This window comes from Biomphalaria glabrata, chromosome 7 (genome assembly GCF_947242115.1).
Source record: "Biomphalaria glabrata chromosome 7, xgBioGlab47.1, whole genome shotgun sequence".
Classification (NCBI taxonomy): Eukaryota; Metazoa; Mollusca; class Gastropoda; family Planorbidae; genus Biomphalaria; species Biomphalaria glabrata.
In genome coordinates this window covers 13,006,651-13,034,158 of record NC_074717.1, presented here as the reverse complement: position 1 = coordinate 13,034,158, position 27,508 = coordinate 13,006,651, and the positions used below count along the sequence as shown (strand labels likewise).

At 32.5% G+C, this 27,508-nt stretch overlaps 1 protein-coding gene across 6 annotated transcripts in view; it reads left to right on the top strand.

The window, feature by feature from the left end:
* The window catches only part of LOC106072324 (uncharacterized), a 47,375-nt gene that overhangs the window by 16,719 nt on the left and 3,148 nt on the right, over positions 1-27,508 (top strand). For all 6 annotated transcript variants that reach the window (XM_056034762.1, XM_056034763.1, XM_056034761.1 and 3 more), the window contains 35 exons: positions 1,314-1,460; positions 2,365-2,472; positions 3,105-3,149; positions 4,304-4,495; positions 5,341-5,469; positions 6,297-6,417; positions 6,931-7,076; positions 8,087-8,224; positions 8,400-8,461; positions 10,250-10,352; positions 11,953-12,133; positions 13,114-13,156; positions 13,686-13,827; positions 13,998-14,060; positions 14,314-14,375; positions 14,704-14,830; positions 16,183-16,265; positions 16,807-16,917; positions 17,959-18,081; positions 18,880-19,055; positions 19,197-19,282; positions 19,799-19,933; positions 21,044-21,139; positions 21,657-21,715; positions 21,911-22,039; positions 23,207-23,267; positions 23,382-23,446; positions 23,533-23,623; positions 23,778-23,836; positions 24,237-24,362; positions 24,862-24,958; positions 25,594-25,694; positions 25,975-26,109; positions 26,639-26,752; positions 27,172-27,331. In XM_056034762.1, the coding sequence (XP_055890737.1) occupies positions 1,314-1,460; positions 2,365-2,472; positions 3,105-3,149; positions 4,304-4,495; positions 5,341-5,469; positions 6,297-6,417; positions 6,931-7,076; positions 8,087-8,224; positions 8,400-8,461; positions 10,250-10,352; positions 11,953-12,133; positions 13,114-13,156; positions 13,686-13,827; positions 13,998-14,060; positions 14,314-14,375; positions 14,704-14,830; positions 16,183-16,265; positions 16,807-16,917; positions 17,959-18,081; positions 18,880-19,055; positions 19,197-19,282; positions 19,799-19,933; positions 21,044-21,139; positions 21,657-21,715; positions 21,911-22,039; positions 23,207-23,267; positions 23,382-23,446; positions 23,533-23,623; positions 23,778-23,836; positions 24,237-24,362; positions 24,862-24,958; positions 25,594-25,694; positions 25,975-26,109; positions 26,639-26,752; positions 27,172-27,331 (3,816 nt within the window). The remainder of the gene's footprint in view (positions 1-1,313; positions 1,461-2,364; positions 2,473-3,104; positions 3,150-4,303; positions 4,496-5,340; positions 5,470-6,296; positions 6,418-6,930; positions 7,077-8,086; positions 8,225-8,399; positions 8,462-10,249; positions 10,353-11,952; positions 12,134-13,113; positions 13,157-13,685; positions 13,828-13,997; positions 14,061-14,313; positions 14,376-14,703; positions 14,831-16,182; positions 16,266-16,806; positions 16,918-17,958; positions 18,082-18,879; positions 19,056-19,196; positions 19,283-19,798; positions 19,934-21,043; positions 21,140-21,656; positions 21,716-21,910; positions 22,040-23,206; positions 23,268-23,381; positions 23,447-23,532; positions 23,624-23,777; positions 23,837-24,236; positions 24,363-24,861; positions 24,959-25,593; positions 25,695-25,974; positions 26,110-26,638; positions 26,753-27,171; positions 27,332-27,508) is intronic.

Below are 27,508 nucleotides of genomic sequence, written 5' to 3'. Positions count from 1 at the left end.
TTACTCATAAGAAGAAAGACCCCCACCTTTAATAATTTATCTGCCTTTTCATTTCCCATGAAGCCTATGTGCCCAGGAATCCATTGTAATTTTAAAATTCAACATGCATATAATATTAATGTTATGTGCAGATTAATTAAGCATTGACTAGAGTAATCTGTTAGTTTGGGGAAAATGTTTCATTTATTCACATTATTAAGATGATGTGCAAATTACCTAGATAAAGTGTATAAGCTACTATGCACTCGTTAAAGTAAAAAAGAAAAGGATTTATGTCCAAATCACCTATTTAGTGTTGTAACTGTATTGGCGACACAATAGGGTTATTTGCGATCAGCTGATACATGTGACACAGGTCAGCATGCTACTTAGCAATTAACCGTGACAATGGACCAGGGACAGTACTGGTATGAATGTTACACATAAATATGACTTCTGATCACAAATATGGAAAGCCTTTAGGGACCAGACAGAGAGCTAGTTCAAATCAGACAGTGATTCAGTCTGGTACTGTTAGTTCAGACAGTGATTCAGCCTGGTATTGTTAGTTCAGACAGTGATTTAGCCTGGTATTGTTAGTTCAGACAGTGATTCAGTCTGGTATTGTTAGTTCAGACAGTGATTCAGTCTGGTATTGTTAGTTCAGACAGTGATTTAGTTGGGTACTGTTAGTTCAGACAGTGATTCAGTCTGGTATTGTTAGTTCAGACAGTGATTTAGTTGGGTACTGTTAGTTCAGACAGTGATTCAGCCTGGTATTGTTAGTTCAGACAGTGATTTAGCCTGGTATTGTTAGTTCAGACAGTGATTTAGCCTGGTATTGTTAGTTCAGACAGTGATTCAGTCTGGTATTGTTAGTTCAGACAGTGATTCAGTCTGGTATTGTTAGTTCAGACAGTGATTTAGTTGGGTACTGTTAGTTCAGACAGTGATTTAGTTGGGTACTGTTAGTTCAGACAGTGATTCAGCCTGGTATTGTTAGTTCAGACAGTGATTTAGTTGGGTACTGTTAGTTCAGACAGTGATTTAGTCTGGTACTGTTAGTTCAGACAGTGATTCAGTCTAGTGAAGCAGTATGAGTCCAGGATGAGACAGAAAGAGACTTGTATAGGGCAGTGTGCTTGCAAAAGCATTTGTAGTAAGTGTATCTTGTAGACTACTATTTAGTATTGGCTGTTATTTTTTTGCTATTAAACAATCACATTATTTTGGAATTCTTGTTGTCAAGTTCTTGAGAAGTGTTTACAGAGATTTTAATAGAGAAGATTGTCCCAATATAAATATATACACTAATTATTTTCTTTCTCTTTCAGCCTCGTGCATTAATATTGGCTCCATCTTGCATGAAGGTCAGGGACATATCTGACAAAGTTGAAGAGTTTTTAACAACTTTTCCATCTAACGTTTATCAAATTCGAAAGATTGTCTTATATGCAGGCGGGTGTGAGGAGAGTGAACAAGTAGGACATGTTGTCTGTCTTTTTCTTTACAATAACAACATTTCATGACTTCTTATTATTGTTGGCCATGGCTCTTAGCTCTTGGAAGGACAATGGAATTTGTTGTCATGTCTGTCTTCCAGGCCATATAATACTAAAGCCTTGTCAATTGTTATTAATATTATCATCATCATGGCCTAACTCTGCTGACCCTACATTGGTTACCAGGCTATGTGGGTTTGACCCTTGTTGGAATAACCTAGTTGTTATCACTGCATGAAGATTAGCATCCTAAGGTTTCATTGCTGAAATCAACACACTTAAGCTGAGTACATCAGGAACTCTATTTTCTCCTTGGTGATGGTAATCCTATAATCTGCATGTATTAAGTAGCCCATTATTATTACTTTATTAAGTTCAGACTTGTTCCCAATTAAGAAATTGTGAATTTGAAACTAGTGGAGGTCAATTACTCTTGACTTGGAAACATAATATCGGTCAGAGTGTTACAAGATCAGCTGTCATCATTGAGAAGTACATAGAAGTCAAACTCATAAAGCGCTGGTTGTGAATGTGTATGTGTTTCATGAGTGAATGTTGTTCAAATTTTTCATCCATATTGTTTTTGTTCTGCTGAGGTTGTCTATTGTAGTCAAACTGAATTTCCATTTGATTGGATCAATAAAATTGTCTTATTTTATCTTAATATGCAATCATAAAGTACTTCATCTAAGGCTTTACAAGAGAGCTTTAGTGTCTTTCAAGTTCTGTTATGTTATTTCATTACTTCTCCCCCCCCCCCCCCCCCCCCCAAAAAAAAATAATATCATCTTAAATAAAATCATGTTCATAGTCACCAGTGTGATATGTTGGTTCCATTTAACTTGACTTTTGAATGTGAAGATATAATATTAATTTTTTACAGGTTCAGACAGCGCTGTTGAAAGGATGTGACCTTCTTATCTCGACACCGAGCAGTATGCTTCGGATGTTGGAAGCCAATTCCACAAGCTGCAAGCGTTTGTGTCATGTGGTAAGCTTTGTGTTTTGCTGCTTTTGTTTGTCTCTGCTAACACAGAACCAAGCTTGAGCATGATTTGAATAGTAACAAAAATAACATCTCTAACATAGAAATTCAGCCAAGTTTAATATTTCTGGTTTAAAATGTCCAACTCCTAAAAAAGCAATAACTCTAAAACAAATATATACATATATTTTTACAATACATATATTTTTTTTATTTAGTAAATAAAACATGTTTAGCTGAAAGGAAAGTATATATCTTCAATATCTTTTGAACAGAAGAAGTCATTTCAAACACTCAATATGTGTAGCCTTATACACTGTAGTATCATCACTTTCATTAAAAAAAATTTTTGTGGAAAAAAAAATATCCACACACATCCGAGTTTCATATAAAAAAGAGTAGCTATCGGTATCTTCTAATACTGAACCAGACCTCAGACATTCTTTTTATATAAATGTTTAAAAATATGTTGGTAACTGTATTGTACCAAATCAGAAGTTTGCTGTAACGTGTAACCACTGCATTCTATGGAAATAAGAGTTATTATGTGTATTATATTTTGCTAATAATTTTTCATATTTGAAAATTGTTAAGCTGCACCCAGTTCTTATGAATGAAGCTTTTTTCTTTTCTTTCAGATTTTAGATGATGCTAATATTTTGTCTGCCAGGTATCCAACTCAGGTAGAGTGGATTCAATTTACTTGAAATATTATACTAATGTCTGTTCATGTTTTACTTACATATATAATACAGGGATTCTTCTGGCTCTGTATACTTCACTTTTGTGGTCTGTTGGGATTCGACAGTGTGCTTGCAAGATTTGTTACTTTACCTGCTAAACAAGTAGTAGTTTTATCTACATATACCTTACTTGATGATCAATCAATAGAGTCTTCAATTTATAGGAGGAATCTCCTAACTTCAGATATCAATGGTCCTGAGGAGAATTCTTTTTAACATTGCAAGCTTATTTTTTTATTTTTCAAGTTTAGGAAATATTTTGGAGTGTTGTATTTGTTTCTTTTATATTTTGTTACCACCCTTGCAAAGTAAATGCTAAAGGATTGTAATGATAGCAGAATCTCATTCACATTTCTTTCAATTTTGTGGATGATAAAAATAACACAAATATTATAAACCACTATTTCTCAAACTTTTAAAAAATTTGCCAATTTGGGGGAGTGCTGTGTCTTCCTACATTTTGAAATTCAGAAATAATTCTACTAAATCTACTAGGCACCATTTTTCCTAGTAAGTAAAACACAGGTCTAATAATTAAGAAGTCGTGCAACATAGATAGACAGTAGAACATGAATGTATGAAATAGGTTTAATTGCCCTTGGATGAATGAAATAATATTACTTAATTTATTTATTAACATTGGTAATAATAATAATTGATTAATAGTTTCATATGGCTTATAACCACAGTGCAAATTCAAACAATTTTTGGTACCTTGTAAAAAGAAAGACACACTTTGCGCCCCAGGTATACCGTAGTTTGATAAATGCTGCTGTACCCTGTATGCAAGTATAATGGATGGAGAACCATATGAGATAATTTTTTTAAAAATTGTCTTGAGGGAATGTCTGAGATTGATTAAATGAGCTGCTAGTTAAAACTCATTAACTCCACACTTCAGCTGATGTCAGTTCTGCTTTATTCTAAAATATAAACACAATGATCTGTGTAAATAAACCTGTAAGGTTTACTTGTTGCTGAAACAGAAACTAATAGAATAAAATAGTCTCTTAAAGTTCATTGTAACCAAACATATATATATAGCTATATGTTTTTGTGTGTGTTTCACTTTTTTGTTGTATTGACTGCACCAGGTGGAGGACATCATGACAAGATTCAAGCTTGTGTTCAGTGAACGTGAAAAGAAAACAATCCCAGCCCAGATCATGATATTTGCCAAGGAGTGGGACCAAAACATGAACCTGTTTGTCAAGAAGTACACCCTGGAGCCCTACATTGTCATCTCATCCAAACTAGAGGCAGCAGTTTATGGAGATGTGCATCAGGTTGGCTCTTACAGCTGTTCAACATATCATCCTGGGATTATAGTGTTGTTTTTTTTTTCTTTAATACTAACTTAAGATTAGTTTTAAATTTACAGCACTCACCAAGTGTAACCACTCTGAGTTACACTGCTCTCTAAATCTATACAATCAGATTCATTTGATTATCAATATTATAATTACCCTGAAAAAAGTTTATTGAGTATTGGAGCTAACGATGCTTTGGAGCAGACTCTCTTCACCCAAACTTCTTTCTGAAGGTTCTTAGATGGTTGAGAGGGTCAGGGTTTCAGTCACATCATGCATTGAGGTCACTTTTGCTCCTAGGGGTTATGACTGAAAGCTGATTTATCTAGTAGGGGACTGACAAATTCTGTAGTAGAACTGCAGCTAATGGGACACTAAGGTCAGTTTCCCCCCCCCCCCCCCATGTTAAAGCAAGGTGGCTTTTACAGACTGGGCCATGTCTCAGAGACAGCTGCATTAAATTGCTGAAACAATCCACTGAAGAAAAGGGGGCTCCATGTTGTTAACTAGTGTCCACTTCTAAATATTTCTACCAGTGTGCCATAGTGAGACCAAGAGAGCTGGTCCTTAAATAACCAGATCACTTAGTCCAATTCTCATTTAGAACATTTGTAAGCTAGAGATGGAATTATAATTATGCCGAACAATAAAATATAACCGTGCTAAGTGCTGCTATATAGTGCTAAGTAGTATAATTTTTCTTTCTGGTAAGTGCTCTCAATGAAGATTGGGCTATGTGATGATTGTGTATATTGATGTCCTACAAGCTGTAGTAATGACTACGATATGATAGTGCTAAATACTGTGGTATTGCTGACCAGGTTGTATTGATGTCATTATCGACCAAAAAACTGATGACCTTCTGCAGTGTGATTGATAATCTGACCAGTACTTTGGAACGAGTGGTAACATTTACGTCTGACTTGTCTGAAGCCATTGAGCTGTCAAAGGTAACATTCAATTTAATGTGACTTTTATGCAAGTTAAAGTCAAACGCAGACGCTATTTAGTCACAGAATATATAATACTTATGAAAGCATCAATCACCTTGTTTGTTTGGTCTCCTTATAGTTAGATAATAGTGAATGTCATAAAGTCAAGTTATTTTTAAAGATCTGGTTCTGCTAGTATTTTTTGTATTTTTAAGAGAGAGATTGATGAAATAGTGCTGTTAAAATACTTTACTATGAATGCTAATCCATAAAGCTCTGATTGAATTTCTATTTAGAAGGTTTGGGACCCTATAGGATAATTTTGAGGATCTCCTAATATAAATAATAATTCACATTGCTTTTTGAATATTTGTTTGTCACAGAACAAGCAATCTCTTCTTTAAACACACAAAGTCTTATTGGAGAAAATAATGTTTTCTAATTTATAACTGTTGTTCCTCCAGGCCTACTTGAATTTATGTTAAATAGGTACACGATAATTATGTTAGTAGTTATTCTTCAAGTTTTATAAATCCTCTTGACAAATAAATATGCTTTTTTTGTAAATGGTAATTTTCATGATATATATATTCTTTTATTGTTAGAATTAAATTTTAAATATATTTTTCTTCATTTTGTGATCTTTATCTGAAAAATGTAAACATTACTGTACAATCCATTCTATGCATAATATGTATCACCACGAAAACCTGCAGCAAATAGGCCAAATAAATATATGTTAATATTTTTGAAAATCTGTGAGTCTGCAATACAAGAACTTCAAAACTGGAATTTTTCTTTTCTTTTTTCTAATTTTAAACCTTAATTGTTATTTTCATTTTTAGGCTGCTAAATCAAGGGGGGCTTACTGCTTGTTAATTCATGAAGATCTTTCCTTTGATGAAAAGAATGAAGCCAGAGAACAGTGGTTGCGTTCATCTCATTCAAAACAGTTTTTAGTTCTTGGTAAGGCTTGAGATTAAGAATCTTAGGTTTCACATTTTAATTTAACTATGATAGCTCATCACTGCATAAAATATCTGTTAAAAAAATGAAGTGAATTTGAAATTGTCATATTGAAGATAATGATTTTTTTAACAACTTTGATGGACTGAGAGGGTTGATTGGATATAATAAAAATATATCTTTGTTATTCAGTTCACTTTACAGAGACAACATTTTAAATTTTTGAATAAATCAGTGTTCTATATAGATTTGGTATTATAAGCCCTTTTTTTTTTCACTGTCTTTCTATATATTTAGGCAAAGCTATTCATTTCAAAATATCTAAGCTAATTGAAATCCTTAACACATTCAGATATTTAAAAATCTCTAAAAGTTAGGAACTCTGGTAGTATATATGTTCTTTTGTTCTGAATGTCAGAGTTTGACCTTGTACCTAAAAACTAAACAAATGTATATAAAGGACTAAAAGGAGATTTAATCTTAATAAATCTTATACTACAATCATGTTTACAGTATGCACAGACCAGTGTTACGAGGACTTAGCCATCACAAACGCTACAAGAGTCATCCACTATGGATTGCCCAACAGCAAGACAAAATTTGGTAACAGACTTGCTTGTATGTTGGACTATTTCAGAGACAGGACTTCAGCCAAAGAGGTAAATAAAAGTAAATTACATATTGGTGTCCGTTTTTTTTAAAAATATGTCTTAATGGTTGCCTCCCTTAAAAAAAGTGATTAATTATTGAGTTTAATAATTATTCACTAATTTTATTATTCTTGAAGGATACGTTTTGTATTACTTAGTCATTGAATGATCTCCCTTGATTTTCTCCTTTGAAAATGTCATATTGCAGTCCTTATAAAAAGAACATTGCTCCAGTTCTGGATACAACTAATTGTCAACTTATTACATGTATCTCAGATGTCATGTCACATATTGTTAATTATCAGTGGCTCTTAACATAATTCTACAAAGAATCAGTAATCCTAATAATATCCAATATTGCCACTTTGAAAACAGTTTAACTAACTCAAACCATTGTTTGTATTTGTTGTTTATAGCAGGTTTGGTAGACAGGACCTACATTTATTAAAATTAAATAATTTTAGTGAAATGAAAAATTGGGTTTGGGTTGAATTTTATTATTGATTTTATTGATAGTTATTAGTATTTGTACCTATTAGTATTTTAGACTAAATCAGAAACAAAAAACCAAAGAGTATTTAGACAGTTATCAGGCATTTTCCCTGATTCAGAAGATTAATGATTGCTGGCTACACAGGCCCAGTTGGAGCATGCAATATTTGCCACACCTGATGCAGATAAATCCATTATTCACCAGGGTCTTTTTAAGTTCTGTTTTCATTATAACTGTTGGGAAATTTTGTTTCAATCAATCTTTAACTTGTTTAAAGGAGCTTTTGTTCGAATTTTTCATCTATACTGTTATTGTACAGTAGTTACGCTGATGTTGTCAATTGTAGTCAAACTGAATTTCCATTTGATTGGATCAATAAAATTATCTTATCTTATCTTTAGGAAGTATTTTTTATGTTTTTCTTGTTTTAAGATATTTTTAATAGCTTTTTATTCAAATGTATTTATTTACTCCTGAATACTTGAAGATATTTTTGTTATACAAGTGTATTTGTTCTTTTCAATAGCCAGCACTTCAGCCAATATCTCAAATCATTGTAACTGAAGAGTTTCCAGACAGAGCTGTTAGTTTGAAAGGCATATTAGACCGCTGTGGTTCAGAGAAGAATATCAAATTTGACAACTTCATCGCTGGACATTTGTCTGTTAGTGACTTATTTTTATTTTCTTAACTTAGTGTTGATAAATTATGAAGTTTGTTGAAATTAATAATATATTTTTCTTGAAATTTTCTCTGCATTACAAAAAATAGTAAAGCTAAAACTCTTTTATTTTTCACTGTTGAATGTAACTTGATTAAATTTACTTTTAATTCAACAGAATCTAGAAAAAGATCCAGACAAGGAGTTGTGTCCCTTCTTAAAGTCATTTGGAAAGTGTGTGTAAGTGACACAGTGCCCTACTTTCACTTAAATTACATCATAGCTTATTATCTAGGTCCTCTCATTTCAAAGTGTTCTTCGATTTCATAAATATTTACAAAATAAAAAATATTCAAAAATTGTTTTACCTGAATGTTCAAAATGTAACAATAATTAAAGTTTAAAATGTTAATAATTTTGAAAAAAAAATAGTTCCAATTATTCTCGTCTGCTAACAAAATTTTTATTACTATATAATTTAATTCTCTAAGACAACAACTAGATTAAAAGGTAACGAGACAGATAAATTATACTAGTTGCGAACCAAGCTAATTCCCATTCTAATCCCACCTTATATTTATTCAGCTTTTCTAATTGGATGGACTCATTGGCCATTTTTGAGTACAAAGTAAAAAAAATGCCATAGTCATCTTGCCTTTGAAGATAGACATTTATTGCAGTGGTGGGAATTTTCTGAAAATTTTCAGAATTCCCAAAATTTCTTCTGATCCAATTTTCTAACCCAAAAATCAGAAATTTTCCCTGACATAAAAAAAAAATTTGAATTTTTTTCAATTTTTTTTTTCAATGAAAAATCCAATTTTATTATTTTTCCATTTTCGGAAGAATGCGAAATAAGATTTGATTTGTTTTGAAAATGCTCACATCCGGTCTTTTGACACAGTTAAAGTTCTGTTTTTAAATAATCTGGTGTTATCCTATTGTCTAGATCTAGGTCCAGAGTGACTGAATGGTTTGAATCAGTCTAAATCTATTCTAGATAAGATATCTAGTTTCTTTAATTTGAATACTTTTGATCTAGATTATCTAGATCTTCTAGAGCGTCTAGACTTCAATGGCTGCTTACAGCTTTTGAAAAGTATCAGAGTTGAGAGGATCATTATGCCATCTTTTTCCCATAAAGACTTAAAGCAATGTTGTTGTGTAGATATAAAGTAAATTTGACTTGTTGCTGTGGCCAGCAGTTGAAGAGGGGTTATGTGGCCTGGACAATATCTAATTGTGAATAGTTCTTTCCAATTAATCTTGAGAAACATTTTAAAGCTGAGTAGACTTGGTTAATTCAGAATTGTAAAAAGCCTTCACCAAGATTTCAATTTAAGATTCAGGAGGCAGTTACTTTCCCGTATGCTCATGTTTCATATTATACAGGTATAAGATGATATTACTATTCTTTTCCTATAGAGAGCTCTAAGTCTTATTAAAATGTTTTCTTTTATTCAAAGGTGAGGCTTGTAAAATAAATGCATGCAAATATTTACTAAGCTTATATCAACTCACTCTGTCTTTCTTTCAAAACCCATTCTCTGATCAAGTTGTAACCTGCACAATTATTCATTGGCTTAGACAAGACATAAAAAAAAGTAACCAATTAGTCAATTAATTACTGGTAATTAATTGTTATGTTTGATATCAACAAGGGAAACTTATCCTTCAGTATTCCCTGATATGGCTAAATTTGTTGGGTTTAGTCTGGTTAAATAAAATAATTGTTAAGGCTATTTCTCCCTCACACATTCTCCAATCAAATAGATACTTTCAACAATTCGCCTATTTATTGTACCTAAAAAAACATAACTCAATAAAAAAAAGTACCCAATTAGTCAATTAATTATTGGTAATTAGTTATTTTGTTTGATATCAAATAATCGAAATAACTTGTACATTATTGATAGTTAAAGTTTTAAGGGCAGGGTTCTTCCCCTTTAGATAAGCTTTGTTTTTTTAAAAAGGATTTTGTATATTTTGCTTGTATAATTTAATTCTTTTATTTCCTTTATTTCCTAGTTACCCAACTACTTGTAAGTGTCGTCACATCTTGTTACCTGATCAAGACTCAAAGAGTGGACTCCACTGTCACAACACACTACCATCATCTGGTGAAATCAAGGTGAGATTTGAAATGTCCATTGAAAGAGAGCAAATATGATCAGACTAATGACTGACACTAAGTTTATTCAGAAACATTGATTCATTGAAGAACAAATATGAGGTATTTTCACAAAAGGTTTTAACTGAATAGAGAAAGTTCTGTTTTATCTGAGGATGTTCTAGCTAACTATTTACTGCTTAGTCCCACACTGAAACTCATTCAGAACTTGTAACATGTGATCACAATCATTGTCTGGCTGTAGTAGAACTTTAGTTCAAGTGGTTTAAACATGGCTGCAGGGTTAGGAATACTAGGTGTAGTAGAGCTTAGGGCTAAGCTAAGTTGATTTAGAGGGAAATTTCTAAATTAATCTTGAAAATAATTTTGTTGGGAATTAGTTGTGTTTTGATGTTATCTTTCTAGATTGTGTATTTGTTTGTCACTGACCTCTAAACACTCTTACTATTTTGATCTTAATTTGTCTTTAATTCTATTTTAATGCTTGTTTGTTTGTTAATGTTTTTATATGTTTGATATTCTTGACCTGGTAATGCAAACAAGATTTCTGACTTTGATTTGTGTTCTCCTATTCTGCAAAATAAGTCTGTAGGACCCCATCACTATTTCTACCATTGTAAACTAAATGGCACACTTTTACATATAAAGCATTACACCATGTTTTATAGGAGATAAGGTTCTATTCTTTTTAAACAAAATGTGTTACTACAAAGTAGGCATTGTTTAGAGGAGAAGAAAATAGATTGTACTAGTTCTCACATGAATGTAACAGATAACACTAGATCTCAAATGAATGTATCAGATCATACTAGATCTCAAATGAATGTAACATTTCATACTAGATCTCAAATGAATGTATCAGATCATACTAGATCTCAAATGAATGTATCAGATCATACTAGATCTCAAACGAATGTAACAGATCATACTAAATCTCAAATGAATGTATCAGATCATACTAGATCTCAAACGAATGTAACAGATCATACTAGATCTCAAATGAATGTAACAGATCATACTAGATCTCAAATGAATGTAACATATCATACTAGATCTCTAATGAATGTAACAGATCTATACTAGATCTTACATGAATGCGTCAAGCAAGCTGGGTATGATTGATATTTGTGGGAATTAAAAAACTGCCCATTATCATTTCTGTATGATATTTCTTCAGATTTTTTTCTGCCTAGCATTAAATTAACACTATTTGAGACAAATCATTTAAATCTCAGTAACAGGATTGCTTTTTTTGTTCTATTGCTTTCAGATTTACTTCATTGCGATATAACTAATGATAGGAAACTGTGATTGCAGGATTTGTTTTATATATTTTATTGTCTCCACTTAAATAATAGAGGGTTGAGCAGTGAAGTCCCTGGCTGCTTAATTGAATGTCTTAACCTAAAATTCCAATGGAGGAATGGATTTTTAATGGAATTTCATCTAGTTCTAATGGCTACACTCTGTCTGTGAAAGAGAGTTCAACAAATTGAGTGTTGTGGTGGACACATAACGCTATTGTTTACTGTGGGCTATTTAAAAAACAACTTTACTTTAAAGTCTTTGAACATTTTTTTTGTTTTATTTTTCAACACAGATCAAGATCATCAATGTGAAGAATACCAGCCGCTACTACTGCCACTTGGTAGAGCACAGGTCTTACCTAGATGCAGTGCGCACTGACCTAAGAATACAGTATCAAAAACTTGTCCTGGATATGTTAATGTATTACAGTAAGGAGAGCAACCATGCCCCTTTTGTGCCTGATACATTTTCTGGTAAGTAAATGTTGACTTTTCATTGATAGTGGGCAAGTATTTGGCTGTTTAGCTCAAAGTCTTAAGTGTAAATCCATCTAAAGCTAGGGATTTTATTTTGAGCTTTGAAGACATTTTTGAAACCACATTGTTGCCTAAAGCATCTCATCTATTTTGGTCATATAAAGGCCTTTGTCATTGAGCTGGCCTCAGCACTCTCTTCTACTAAGCTGGTGACTTGTAAAATTGGTGAGTTCACTTGAACAGATTTTTAGAGAAGATTGCTTAGAAGAGATTAAACATTCAAATTCATTACAATTTCTAGATAAGACTGTTAGGCTGGGCAGATGAAAAAGAAGTGCCAGTGTATTAATACCCAAATGTGTCATCCCTAAATCTGCTTTTGATGTGTTAGACTTTGTAGAAAAAAAAAAGGTAAAGTACCCCCCTTTCTGACCTGATGTAAAGCTCATCTGTTTCTATGTCTGACAGTGAACAAGGTCTTCATGTGGCCAGCCTTTACTTTTCCAAAACTATTAGTAGCACTCAGCCAACACTTAGTACTCAACATTTCTCTTCATTGTTTCTATGTATTCATGAAAACAAGTTGGAACAGTTTCTTTGGAGAGTTGAGCTCATTGTTTTAATAATTGGCTTTGGTCTCTCAAAGTAGCTCACTTACTTGCTAGTTCTGTTGAAGGATGCACTGAAGTGACCCAGTGTCTGAGTTAGGTTTAATGTTGTCCTTGAAATTAACTCCTACTATTCTTCGGAATGTGATTTTTTTCTGGTCAGCATATTTGTATACAGAAGAACTTTCAAGGTTTAAACACAAAGTTTTGCTAGGCCTCTGATTTAGAATGTTCTTTTAGATTTTTTGATCTACAGTTTGGTTTACTTAACAATGTGCAGTCATGTGGGACACATGAAAATACTTTCTTTAATTTGCTATGAATAATAGCCTCCATTGTATTGGCTCACTTTACTTTCTATACTGGCAGATGAACTGTGCACACTTCAAGATAAAGACCAAAATTATTACAGGTATTTTTAAAATGTTATTTATATATTTATAATTAGGAGTTTCACATTGGCATGAGCATTTAATATGTTAGCTTTCATTGATGAAAAGTATATTTCAAAGACTGTAAGACTTTGTCAATTATTTCACACTTGTTCTTATTGCCTTTGTCAAATTTTTTATAAAAAAACAAAACAAAAACTGCTAGTCTCTTGTCTTGCTGAGGCCTTTTATCAGCAAATTGTCTGATGCTCACAAAGAATTTGCCTTTTAAACTAATAGAAACAGACAGTGGTAAGGAAATGTCTCTGCCAGGTTTAAGCTTAAGGTTCTTGCCCTGAGTCTGAGATATTTCCTGAATTTGAAGATATTGCAGTGTTGCCCCTGCTCATATGATGTGTTTTGGGTATTCAGTAGTTTGAAAGAGGTAAACTCTGTACACCATTCCTTGTAATTCTCATCAATCAAATTATTCATGTCTGAGTTGAGAAAATGTATCAATGTTTTTCTTTATATTTCATGACATTAAAAGATCTTAAATTTCTTTGCAAGGGTCAAGGTGCTAGAGATAGATTTGAAATCTCGTTATCGTCACCAGTACAAAGTTTGGTTGGTGGATGATGGTAGAGAAGAGAAAGTTACCCTGGACCAGCTGATGAAATTACCTCAAGAACTGGCAGAGATTCCTTTTCAGGTGGGTGTGAGGCAGAAATACCTCTTTTAGTGGTTGTGAGTTGGGGAAGTGGAGCTGAACTGATTTATTGATATTCTCTTCTACTTTGTTGAAACACTATAGCCGTAATAAATCTCAAAGGCTTTATTTGTAGCATAACAATTGTGTATTCTCTTCTCCCAACAAATTAGGCTGTGGAGGTCATATTGTGTAATATCAAGCCTATGGATGATGATTTCGAGTGGACTGTTGAGGTAGGCTCAGTAAGGGCTGGTAAGTAGGTTAGTTAAAAAAACTATTGAAAAAAAAACTAAACTTTTTTTTCTGAAAGAAAATAGGCCATGTGAGTCAATTTGAAGTTGTTGATGACTAATAGAGTCCAAGTTTTACAGTCCAAGTTTTTATTTGGTTGTGTGTTGGCACATTCATTTTTTTTCTTTTGAATAAGATAATGTTTCTGTTCTAAATGATTGTTGATTGTTATCTATGATGTGCTCTGGTTCTCAGGCAGACACATTTGTTGATGAACTGATCAATGGCAAGCAACTCATTGGACAGATCATGATGAGGTCAGATCAAAAGTCTTTTCTAGAAATTATTTTTAAGTTTCAGAATAAATCTGTCATTTAGTTGTTTAATGCACTCACCATTTAGTACATAAAGTACACTTCTTTTTATCTTCCATTTTGATCCTATTTATTGATCCTATTTTACATTCATCTTTATCTGTATGATTTATTTTGTGCCTGCTTAAATGAGAAGTTTAGAAACAATATTGATTTGGACTAAGTAGTCAAGTAGTATTTGTACTCTCCAATTTGTTTTTTTTTGGATCATCTTTTTGTACAAGTTTATATATATAAGTGAATTCACAAGAAAATTTGGATTGTGTCACAGCATGGGGTCGACCCTTTGGCTGAGTCCTTTGGTCCACCAAATCCAAGTAGATGGTGTGGGCGCTGTCAATGATGTCAGCATCAGATCTTCACTCAAGGAGAAACATTTTGCCCAAACTAATCCAGAGGTATCAAAACTTTATTTGCATTATTGAATACAACACTCTTTCTATTCAAATGGTTTCATTCACTGCTTTGTACAATACAACATTTTTTTTAAATTCTGTTTCTGAAGAAGACATTTGCTAGTGATTTGACAGTTGAAACATAAATTTTTCAAAAGAAATTCTCATTAAAAAATGTAAACAATTTTCATAATCACTTCCATCAGTGAATTGTTTACATTTCAGTGAGAACTAAATACAAAGCGACACTCTGGTTGGGGTCAATTGTTAATTATTTTAGTAAACAAAAAATTAATGAAAACCTTTTAACTTTCAAATCTTCTTGTATATACAATCTTTTAGCGTAGTCTTCTCTTTTTTTACATTATCTTTCTTTGAAATTGGAGTGACTATTCCTAATCATTAACTATCCAATAGGAACCCCAGCAAAATGTAAAATAGGATTTGAAAAAATAACTTTTGACTATTGTCACAGCCTTGTTTGAGACTCATCATGACATGTAGTGATTTGTAGTCACTTATGATAGACGTGCTTTGTGCACATGGAAAAAGCTTGGTGTGAAAGAGGGATAGCGAGATTTTAGTAGTTGTAACTTGGTCCTCAAAGAGGAAGGATGTATATTTTCTAAGATAAGCATTTTGTATTGAGTACTGTATATTACTATAAGTTTATGTTCTGAACATGAAGATATAATTTTAATCCTGATGTTATTATATAATTGTGCTCTACATCTTCATGGCTGGATTACTTATCAAGTATATTTTTGAATCAATAAATTGTTTGTCTGCTAATAAGTCAATGCTCAGTGCATTTTATTGTTTGTCATGATACTTAGTAACGATTCAAGCTCTACACAAGACTAACATTAGAACCCAAATTAACATCAAGATATTTTAATGATAATAAAGGTGTTACAACTATATTGAAGCTAGGTATATGTTACAGCAAGTATAGGCTGTACTTAAAATTTGCTAATTTAGTTAACATTACTCTTAGTTAGGAACTGAATGACACCCCATTTAAAAAGAAAATTAAATTACAGTCTACTGAAAACAAGTAAATCAAGCAAAAATGAACACTTTGCTTTCCTTGTAGTATTCATTATCCGCAAATATGACTTGTTCTGCATGTTTGTTCCAATGTTCCTTCAGATTCTAGCCCAAACCTACTGCAAGTTGATGGCAGCAGGCAGGGTTCAAACCTGTGACCTTCAAGATCACTGAAGACAGTCCAAAACAGATACACCACCACCAGGCAGCCATATCCTGTTATAATATAGGCTACAAAACTTAGTTTTTGTTTTTGTTTCTTCCTGTTTCTTGACATCTGAATTTTTTATCTAATTTCTTTTCAGCACATGAAAAGTTTGTATGGCATGTGCAGAGGACAACTTCAGATACCAGAACATCTTCTTGTCAGATACTTTGATTATTGTCTGTAAGTGAATTGATTTTTTTTTTTAATGCTGCACATTGTATGTCATTTTTATTCACATAATTAATAAGCAGAAAATAAACAGGCTACAAGATCAACTTTGTGTTATAAACTATTATTCTAATTGTTTTAGCGTAGCATTACTTGGAAAACAAAAATGTAAAGTTTTATTTTAAGACCTTTTTTTTTTTTTTTGGTTCGCGGTTGGGGGTAGGGCATATAATGTATAATTTATTTTGTTTCTGTTAGGCAAAGAATGTATAGTTCATTTTGTTGCTGTGGGGCATAGAATGTATAGTTTGTTTTGTTACTGTGGAGCAGAGAATGTAAAGCTCATTTTGTTTCTGTGGGGCAGAGAATGTAAATTTTATTTTGATGTGATCAGCACAACCACTATCTTGCCTTATACCCTCTTTACCAAATGGGATGTACCTTAACCAGCTTGGTAAACATTTTAAAAATTCTGTAGTTAAAAGACTTTTTTTTTTTTAATCAAATGAGTCATCAGAGAACTGATGGTCTTTTGTTTTGTTTCTACTAATAGGCAGTGTGAATTAAAACAGGAGGTCCTTACCTCAGAATGTACGCCAGTGGCCTTAGCCTTTGTGGATACTCCCAGCAACTTCTATGTTCAGCGATGGGAAACATTAGATCAGTAAGTCATCTAAAAACAAAACTTTAATAATTTGATCGGAACAAAATAGTTGGGTTTTTTTAGGGGGGAATTTGGACAAAGAAATTTATCAAGTGTACATCTCTTTTCCATTTTGTGTGTGTTTAAAGTTGATAATTTTATTGTCCAAAAAAAAAAAAATTAACCTGCTAGATTATGAATTAAACTGGGAAATTATGAATGGTACTAAGCTATGTTTTTAATTACTTGTCTACACTTACCATTCGTAACTTGCTTATTTATTAATCAACCTTGTTTGCAAGTTAAGCTTCAGCTTAAAAAAAGAAAAAGTAAAGTTTCCCTTTCAGACCTTGCGGTCTATGGGGCAGATGATGTTAAGGTCATCTGTTTCTATGGTCAACGGTTAACGAGCAAGGTGTCAGGTGGCCAGTACAACGACCAACCGCCTTTACTTTCCCCAACTAAAGTCAAGTACCCATTAGAGTTAGGTGGACTCAGGGACGCCCTAAAAATCCCGATATTCAAAATCCAAGCCTTCACCAAGATTCAAACCCAGGACCTCAGGTTCAGAAGCCGAGAGCTTAACCACTCTGCCACCACGCTCCCTTAGCTTCAGCTTACCTGAGTGTAAATCTTGAATTACTTACTAGTATTTCAAAACTGGTTATCTGTATTCACTGATCATATTGTTATTGTAAGAAAAGGAACAAACAATACCATTGAAGTTCTTTCAAAATTTTAAATAGCCTGCCCCTGCTTATTTGTTGCATGTAATTTGTCTATTTCTCTAGTTGTTTTCAATGAAATGTTTGTTAATGTTTGTCTACTTGACTGAGTTTGTCATCAGTTGTTGGTGTGTTTGGTTTGGTTCAATGTCTTGTCAGTGTTTGTGTGTTGTGTTTATTTCAATGTGTCATCAATGTATATTTATTTCATTCAGTGTGCTGTTACAGTATGAATGTTAGATGTGTTTTCAGTGTTTGTCTGTTTGGTTCAGTGTTTCATCCATTTATGTATACTATTTACATTCAGTCTCTCTATTACCTTTCACTTCAATGTAAGGTTGTCTGAACTAGAAGAACAGATGGAAGAAACTAAATCACAGTGGATCAAGTCAGAAAGTAGCAAAGAAACATTCCACTTGGAAGTTGGCAGCGTGTGCTTAGTACAGTCCACAGACAACCAGTGAGTCTAACAACTTACTTACTTACAACTGTTTTTTTTTTTTATTTATTTATATCAAACTTAATTCTACAATAATTGTTGACTTTTATTTCTTTTATATATGTACTTGAACTTTTGTAAAGCAGTAATTGTCTACAAGTGTTTGTTATTGTTGCCAAGCAGTGGTTTAGTCTTGACATTATCTTTTCTTGTACATCTAGTTCTACGGTGAACTCAAGTCGATTTTTTTTTTTTTTTTTTTTTTACTCTTACTTATAGATATTGAAATCTTCTGGTAAGAATACTAGGGATTTACAAAATAAAATTTAGAAATATTATAAGATATGATTTTTTAAATAAGAGGTATAGTAGTTACAACAGAAAACAATAACTTACAATTTTAGAAAAAAAAGTGTAACACTACTAAACCACAAAGCAATGGGTTTTATTTTCAATTAACAACAGGGTTAGGCAAGATTTCATTAGATCCATGTTTAGATTGTATTTGTTGTCTTTATTTATAAGGAAGACTGACATTTTTATATTGAAATAGTTCATGGAGAGGATATTTATTTTGAAAACATCATTTTGATTATTATATAATACAATAGCCTATCTTTTTTTTTAATGCTTGGTGAAGATATCTAGAAAATATTGGTGTACTGTAGACAGAGTTTGAGTTCTAATCAGTGGATTTCCCTGGGATTTTTGTTCTGTTAGAGTGATATTTTCTTTTAGACTGGCATCACTGCCACTTATTTTCTAAAGACTGCCATCAGTGCCACTCATATTCTAAAAGACTGGCATTTATTTTCCCAGGTGGTACAGGTGTACAGTTACAGCACAGTGTCACGTTGACCTTTGGGAAGTTTTCATGCTGGACTATGGAGATTGTGAACAAGTTTCTAGAGAGCGTCTGAGACCTATGCCCAGATACTTGGCACATCTTCCATGTCAGGCCATCCACTGTAGGCTGGCATATGTGGAACCAATAGGTATTAATAACTGTCAACCATAAGATCACACAGACACACACAAGTTAATCTTCATTTTAGCTCTTACACAGAAACAATCCTGTGTTCACAAAGTTTATTTTGTTTAGATGAATTATTGAAACTCCATGTTGTCTTCTCCAGAAACTAGCTGGTCCTCCACTGCCAGAGACATCTTGTGTGATATAGCTTACTACCTGAATGAAACTAAGAAAAAATTATTTATAAAGGTGAGCTTCAACCCCCAAGTACAAAACTTACACACTTAACAGGAGTATGGACCACATGTTCTAAACACTTGTAGCTGTATCAAACAAAACTTACACACTTAACAGGAGTATGGACCACATGTTCTAAACACTTATAGCTGTATCAAACAAAACTTACACACTTAACAGGAGTATGGACCACATGTTCTAAACACTTATAAGCTGTATTAACAAGCTAGAAAAAAAATATTTTTTTAGATCATTTTTCAAATGTGTCATTGCTAAATTGTGCTTGCTAAATCAGTCACTTGGTGAATTGTGCACTTTGATTTTAATTTAAAATGTTTTTTCATTGCCTCACCTGTGGCCTACAAATGATTTAATGATGGTCATAAAATTATTATTTTTTATGTCATGAACTGAATTTTATTTTCCCAGAGGTGGCCATTAATTGATTTAAAGTTGTAATCATCCAAAAACATAACTCTTTTGATTGAATTGTTTTACGATGGAGTATGAATCTTGATTGGTTTACAGGTTATAGACAGTTCTATGACTGGCTCAGCCATTAATTATGCAGTAGACTTGTACAGTACCAACTATAAAGACACTAGTCTCTGTGAGGAACTTGTCTGGCGTCGACAGGCTGTGTGTACAGGGCAAGACATTGAGGTATCTTGTTTTACTTTTAACAAATTTATTTTCCATAATAATTAGATTATAGATTTTTTTATGTATTGGGCATTGTCACCATACATTTTTAACATGGAAATCTCATTGTTTAGTCTGTCTTTTAAAAAAGTGTGTACATGTTATCCTGAAACTTCACACAATTATTCATCGAAATAGACAAGACATAAATCAATAAAAAAAAGTAGCCAATTAGACAATTAATTTACTGATAATTTAATATTTGGTTTAATAGCAACAAGGGAAACTTAATACTTCAGTATTCACATATATGGTTACATTTGTCGGGTTTAGTCCTCTTAATGCTATTTATCCCTGATGCATTATCCGATCAAGTTGATACTTTAATTAAACAATTAAATTATTTATTGCACCTAACAAAACATGAATCAATAAACTAATATACCCAATTAGCCAATTAATTATTTGTAGTTCATTATTTTGTTTGATATTGAATAAGGGAAATAACTTGTAGATTATTGGTAGATATGCTGCATAGCCATGGGAAATACTGCATTCCTCATTAAACTCAAAGTCAAGCCTTATTCTTCTTTTTCTTCTTCTTTTTCTTCTTCTTCTTCCTCTTATTATTGTTAGATATAGTTTTAAGGATGGAGTTCTTCCATTTTAGATAAGCTTTTGTTCTTTTAAAAAGGATTTGTTATATTTTGCTTGGTTTACATTCTTTAACCAATAAAATACAGTAAGTTGGACAAAGAAGAGAAATGGATCTATTCTGTACATCAGAAAACAAAACAGCTAGCTGTTTACATTGGCCATAGATGTGACTCTCCAATAGTAACATTATTCTCTAGCATTACTTGTAAATGTTTGACTCAATCATGAGACCAGTTGGTATTTGTGTCAGAACACTTAAATAGCTGCTACAAGCAGCCTTAAGAAGTTAAAAAAAAAGGGATTGTTGTATGACCATTATAAGAAATGTCTTCTATCATCTAAGAGTAAGTTTGAATGAAACATCAAGTTTTTTAGTGTTGATTACACAAACATATTCAAAGTTGTGATCAGAATAAGCATCTGTGAGCCAATCGACCTGTCATGTTTCAACATTCTAAGTTTTGTATCTTTCAGCCTTTGTTTGCAAGCCCAGATGAGCAAAGTATGGAATCCTTTGTAGACATCCTGGACAATGTGCCTTACTTCTGTGCCAGACTCTACCTAGGTCAGGTGAGAAGCTACTGATCTGTTTACTAAAGATGTTAACCTCATACTGAGGTTTTTGTAACAATATTCTGACATGTTTGAGAATCAGATCTCTTCTCTTTGACTTCAAAACAAAACAATATATAGTTGCATCAAGTCATTGATTTAGAATATAATTCTGTAGCACAGTGAGTCTCATGATCTTTTAGCAACCTCGAGGTTGGGATGATATCTTCTGTTGGATTTGATTTGGGTTCAGTTTAAAAAATAAATATAAAAAACTTGTTGACTTTTCAAAGAAAAAAGAAAAGAAAATGGAAAGCTTTGAGGACAAATGATTAAATGTCTAGCCATATTGAACAGCCTCTTTTTAGAACACATTGGTATAGCTTTGAATGTTCCAAGTGTTTTTAAAATCCTCTTGAAACACTATTAGGGTTGTGGATGGGTACTGTCTAACAATAAGGCTGTAGGAGTAGTTAGTTTTAGGAAGTAGATAGTAATTGCAATATCTTTCAATCTTTGAACTGATTCTATCTAGGGAGATGTTGGCCTGCAATCTCTGGAGCTGGAGAACATACTTTCTTACAGGCACCCAGGGTATGTCCCATTGCACTGTTACAACCAATTGCATGCTTACTAAATTATAGTGATTAAATAGATTGTAATTTTTAAACATTTTTGTTCACTATTGAGTTTGTGAATAAAGTGAATACATTGTTGTTGATGAATTGAAAGAAATTAATAAGTATTTTAAAATACTTTTCCCCCTTTTATGTTTAAATAAATGTATAGGTGGGATTCATCCATTGAAGAAAGTTGTGTCATTGCGAACTTGGTGAAGTGTATAGGCTACATCTCCAACGTTGATGCTCATGGCAAGGTGGTGTCCAGTCTGACAGCCTGCTGTAGAGACAGTGAAATGTAGGTGGTAGACTATCACTATACTTAAATTGAAACAATTCTTGTGAACTAACACTTTAGTTAAGACTAAAAAATTCAAATGAACTAGTGCTTGACTTCAAAGAAGTAAAATACCACTTTCAGACCTTGTGATCTATTGAGCAGATGAAGTAAAAGGTTATCTGTTTCCATTGCTGATGGCAAACAAGTGTGTCATTTTGGCCACCCTATTATTGTTTTTTTTTTTCTTCTTTTACACATTAGATCACTTGACCCATGGTGCTTGTTTATGTTTTGAAAACCACTCTCATTTGCTTATCTTAAGAAAGATAACTCTGAATTATAAAAAAAAGAAAAAAATTTTATTCAATAATCAATAAAATAATAAAACAAATAATCAATAAATAACTTTTAAATATAGAAAAACATCTCTGGTTTCAAATAATATATGCTTATAACACCTTTACAATATAAGCAATGTTAAAAAATATTCAATTTCCTGGATGGGGGCTTATATGTTGGGTCTAGGAGTACTTTCCTTTAAAAAATTAAAAAAAAAAAAAATATTTAAAATAGCCAAACATATCTGGTTTTCTCTAAAATAGAGCTCTTCTTATAGGAAAGTTTAAAAAAATAATAATAGGGTCCCAACACATTGTACAGCTTTAGGTGATCACACATCCTAGCACAATAGGTACCAGTGGGTTAATTTTCAGATTATCTGATTTTCAATTAAAAAAAATGTTTAAAAGTAAAAAAAAAAAATAGTTAATTAAGTTGTCTAGCACCATGCCTTTATAGTCTAATGCAAAGGACTTATGACTAGTGTCACTAAAACAATGTTCACAATGACCTCATTATTTATTGATAGCACACTGACTGAATGAAATGTTTGAAATTCACTTTCCTTTCTTTCTCTTTGTTCTGTTCTCACACTAATGTTAAAATTCATCAAAAAAGTATACTCATATTCAAGTATTTCTTATTCAAAGCACATAACAAAATAAATAATTCATAATAAATATTTGGAACTTTGTAATAACCAAATGAAAAAAATAAATGGATTCAGAATAAAATTTAGAAACTAGTTTTGTCCTTTATTTTGCAAAGATAAGTGTTGAATTAGTTTGTGAAATAACATTGTAATTGGCAATAACTTTTGTATCTAACTTGTTTGTTTTTTTGTAGACTTTGTGAGATGGCACTAGAAGAGAATCTAGAGTTCCATTTAATTTATTGTTTAGAACAGGTTAGTCAAATGATTCAATAATGATTACATAGGCAAGCCAGCATAGAAAGAGTGTTCATCTCTTCAACTTGAAAGTGCTCATGTCAAGTCTTATATTTTCTTACATTATCTTAGGTGTCTCAGCCTGACATCCAGTGTCAAACAGCTGAAGCCTTGGCCAGTCTTGTCACAGTGAGCAGGTTAGACTCTACACCTTTTAGTTTTCAATTATGGTTGGTAGCCAAGATTAGTCATTGACATTTACTCATGTCACTCCTCCTTACAGATTCTTGGAACATATTTTGCAGACAGGGTTGTTGATAGAAACTTTGTTGCATTTCTTTGAAAGGTGCTCCAATAAAACTGTGGATACAAAGGTAACTAAACAGTTGACTCAAAAGTAATCATATTGGTGTAGATTTCTTCTTAGTCTTTCTTTATCAAAGTAACTGATATTTCCATGTCAACAGATATTTCCATTTTAGCTAAAATTTTCATGTTAACGGATATTTTAAAATAAATTTCTTGCAGATCATTAAACTTCTAAGTCAGGCTGCTACACTCATTATAGAGACAGCTCCAGCAGACAGGTATAGTTTTTGGATAGGGTAGGGTTAAGTTTATTTTTCTGTTTCATATTTGTTTACCCTTCCATACTTTTAGTTATATGGTGAAGCTGATCACATTATTTTAGTCCTCAAGGATAACTTTATGATGCTGCACTTTTTAGATCCTATGAGTATTCTTAATGTATGACTGAGTAGATATATTAGGTATTACATATAGTTCAGTTGTTTTTTTTTACTTTTGTAGATGTCTATTTTTTTTATGTTATGTATATTAAATGAATATTAAAAAAAATTCTATCCTCATTTAATGTCAGATAAAAAGCATGAAATTTAAGGGCCTACTAATTCTATGATGTGAATCAACTACTGACATAATTTGGTATACATTACTAGGTGAAATTAAAGGCCTTTCACTTTTCAGTTTGTCTGAGAAACTCATGACCCCTGACCTGATGCAGCTGTTGTGTTGTCAGATCCGCATGTCTGAGGGTGAGAGCTCACAGGAGCCATGGTTCCAACTGCTTGCTGCGGTTTCAACACAAGCCCAGTATGTTTTGACACAAACTGTATTTGTACATATATGTTAGATCTATAATGAATGTATTATATTTTTAGGTCTTAGGGTAAAGAGATTAATGCGATCTGAAGAAAACTTTAAATAATTTATTTACAATGTGTTGTACAATAGAAACAGGACTATTTAAAATAATCCATGTAATAAAGGTAAAATTAAGGCTTAACAGTTGAAGTTTAATAAGCCCAACTTTATGATACTGGATGTCTGTCTGATCGTATGGTATGTGCTCTGGATTGTCATCACAATGGTCTTTGGTTCAAATCCTGACCATTCCATTTTCCTCTATTCTGCATTGAAGGAATAACTAAAACCTGCACAATAACAAACAATACTGGCCATTATAAGTCAATTCCTCCATTCCGTGTGAACTATACAAATAAACACAATGTTGAATGCTGTAGATGTTTAAGAAATAAAATAAGTAGATACTTCTCTCAAGTAATGTGCCAACATTTATGTTGAATTGCAGTAGTCAAGGAGACAACCATGGGCTGCTGAGTGTCCTGATGAGAAAAGTTCACCTGGACATGTTGTTGCAACTGTTGACTCAACTATCAAATGTGAAAGTAAGTTTAGATAAAATTACTTGACCTTAATAAAGAGCTAACACTTGAACTTTGAGTAAAGTATAAAAATTATTGACTGTGGACATATCCAGATATCCAAGTTGATCAATTTCTTTGTCTATGGCAGAAAAATATTGGAAAAACCATGAAATCACCTGAATTGAAGTTTCAATTCTACACACTTTCAATTACATTTTTTTATTGTTAGGATGAATGATTTATTTTTAAAATTCCCAGTTGTTTATACATTACAATACGAATTACTAGAGTAACATAGATACTTGCTATTTATATAAGCAAAGCTGGGTATATCATAGCTGATATAAGGCTGTGTGAACATCTAATGTGGTGGTAGCTTGTCTTGTTGCCTGCCACCGTCGGCTAGCAGCTATTAAAGGGGAGCAGCTTGAAAGTTAAATCATACTAAGTTCAAACATTCATTTGTTTTGCTAAATCTGAAGTTCTTTCAACATTGATCAGGTTACTCCGTTAAATTCCTTATTATACCAATTAGAAACAGATGCAGGTAAAGTAACCATCAGGCTATCAGCTGTTTACCCTGACAAAGTATTGAAGTAAATAACCTAGCACTAAAATACACAAAGTGTTCAGTCTTCTTTTGGTTTGTTTCTCAGTGTCAGTACTACCTTCTCAAAGTGTTTCAACAACTTGTGCTGGTTAGCAGAAAGTACAAACTGAAACTACAAACCAAAAATTTGTTTTTAATGCTAGACAAGTAAGTACTAAAGTCTTATTAGAGCTTCAGACTACCTAATTATTCTGGATTGCTATTGATAAAGAAGCCAAGTGTCCCATTGTACTCAGATTGAAAAAAAAAGATATTTCTTCTTACAACAAATGGATTTGTAAATATTATTATAATAAATTTGAGAATATGTTATCAATGTTTTGTCTTTAATTTTGTAAATATCATAGGAAATCTCTTTTATGAAAAGAAAACACTATCTAATTATGGCTGAGTCAATCTAATATCATGTCATGACCTAATTCTACAGTCTCCTAGATAAAGATCTAGAAAGTCCAGCTGTAGAAGTTTGCAGAGAACTTCGCTCTGAACTGAATCTGAAACTTCCAAAGCCAGAGGCCCTGTCAGGGTTGCCAGTCCAAAAATGTACAGATCAGCAGAAGATGTAAGTTCATTAGTTTGTGCTCACAAATATTGTATTGCATTGAAGTCAATGAAAATCAAATAGTAATAGGTACATATCAGGTATATTGTTTTACTTACAGAACTCTCAGAAAAGATTTATTTTTTAAATGAAGCTATGGATACAATTAAAATAGGATTGCTGTAAAGTTTCCCTGCAGGGAAAATGATTAAAAGCTCACCTTTTTTTTTTCTGTTGCTCGTGGTCAATGATTATCTTATCTGGCTAGCAAAACAAAAAGACTGGGATTTTTAATTTCAGGATCTTTAGGACGCCTCTGATTCCACCCAGCTTTAATAGGTACCTGACATTAGTTGGGGAAAATAAAGGCGGTTGGTCATTATGCTGGCTCACTCATTCATTTTAAAATAACTGGTCTAACAAAAACAGGCATAGAGCATAACTCTCTAGTAATTGTTGTTTAATTCTTTGGTTTGGTTATTGAGAATACAATGTGTGATATGTTTATCTTAAGAGACTTGTCATGGTCCAATACATGAATGTATTCCAGTGTGTCGCCTGAAGTCAGGTGGTCCCAGACATGCTCAAGCTTACTTCTCAAGTTCATTGTGAAACAGGCCCAGCCTCAAGACTTCACCATCACAGAGGATAAGATAGTCTGCAGGTCAAGAACTAAGTTTATCTTTTTAATCAACATAAATGAAATATTTTGGTTACTAAAAAAAAATTGGGTTCTATAAAAAAAATAAAATAATTTAGAATTTTTCTTCATGTAAAAAAAACAAAACATGAACCACAATATGGTCCAGATTATTTTTTTTTTTGTAGTTTCTAGTTTTCATTAGTCTATGCTTCTCTTTATCCTTGTATGGACATTGAGACCTGTAATATACTCTACATTCTCTGAATACTTTTTGACCTCATTCAAACCTCTCTATTCTCTACATTCTGTATGGACATTCAGCTGAAGGCACAGTAGAACCATCATCTTAGATGGCTGATAAAAAAAAATGTCTATTAAAGTCATGTTTGCAGGAGCAAAGCTTCAAAAACAGCTTCCTGTAATGTATCTTTCTGTTGCAGAGTTGAGACTGAAGATACTCTTTATTCACTGGACTGGGATTTGTATGGCCAGCTCATCCCTCAGAGAAGCAACATAGTTACTCAGAAATCTATTGCTTACGTGAAGCTGGTCAAAAGAGACAAGGGTCGCTGGAGCCGACTTCTAAAGTCCAAAAAAAAGGTAAGATTGAATTGTTTTTGTGAAGTTGGTATACTAGCAAAACTGAGTTGAAGCTTGAAGCAATAGAATATGAAAACAGGAATTACCACAAACATTATTGAAAATTGTTCGCCCTGTGTCACAAATACATTTTTTCTTAATCAATACATCATTTTCTTTTCAAATTAAAAAATCATG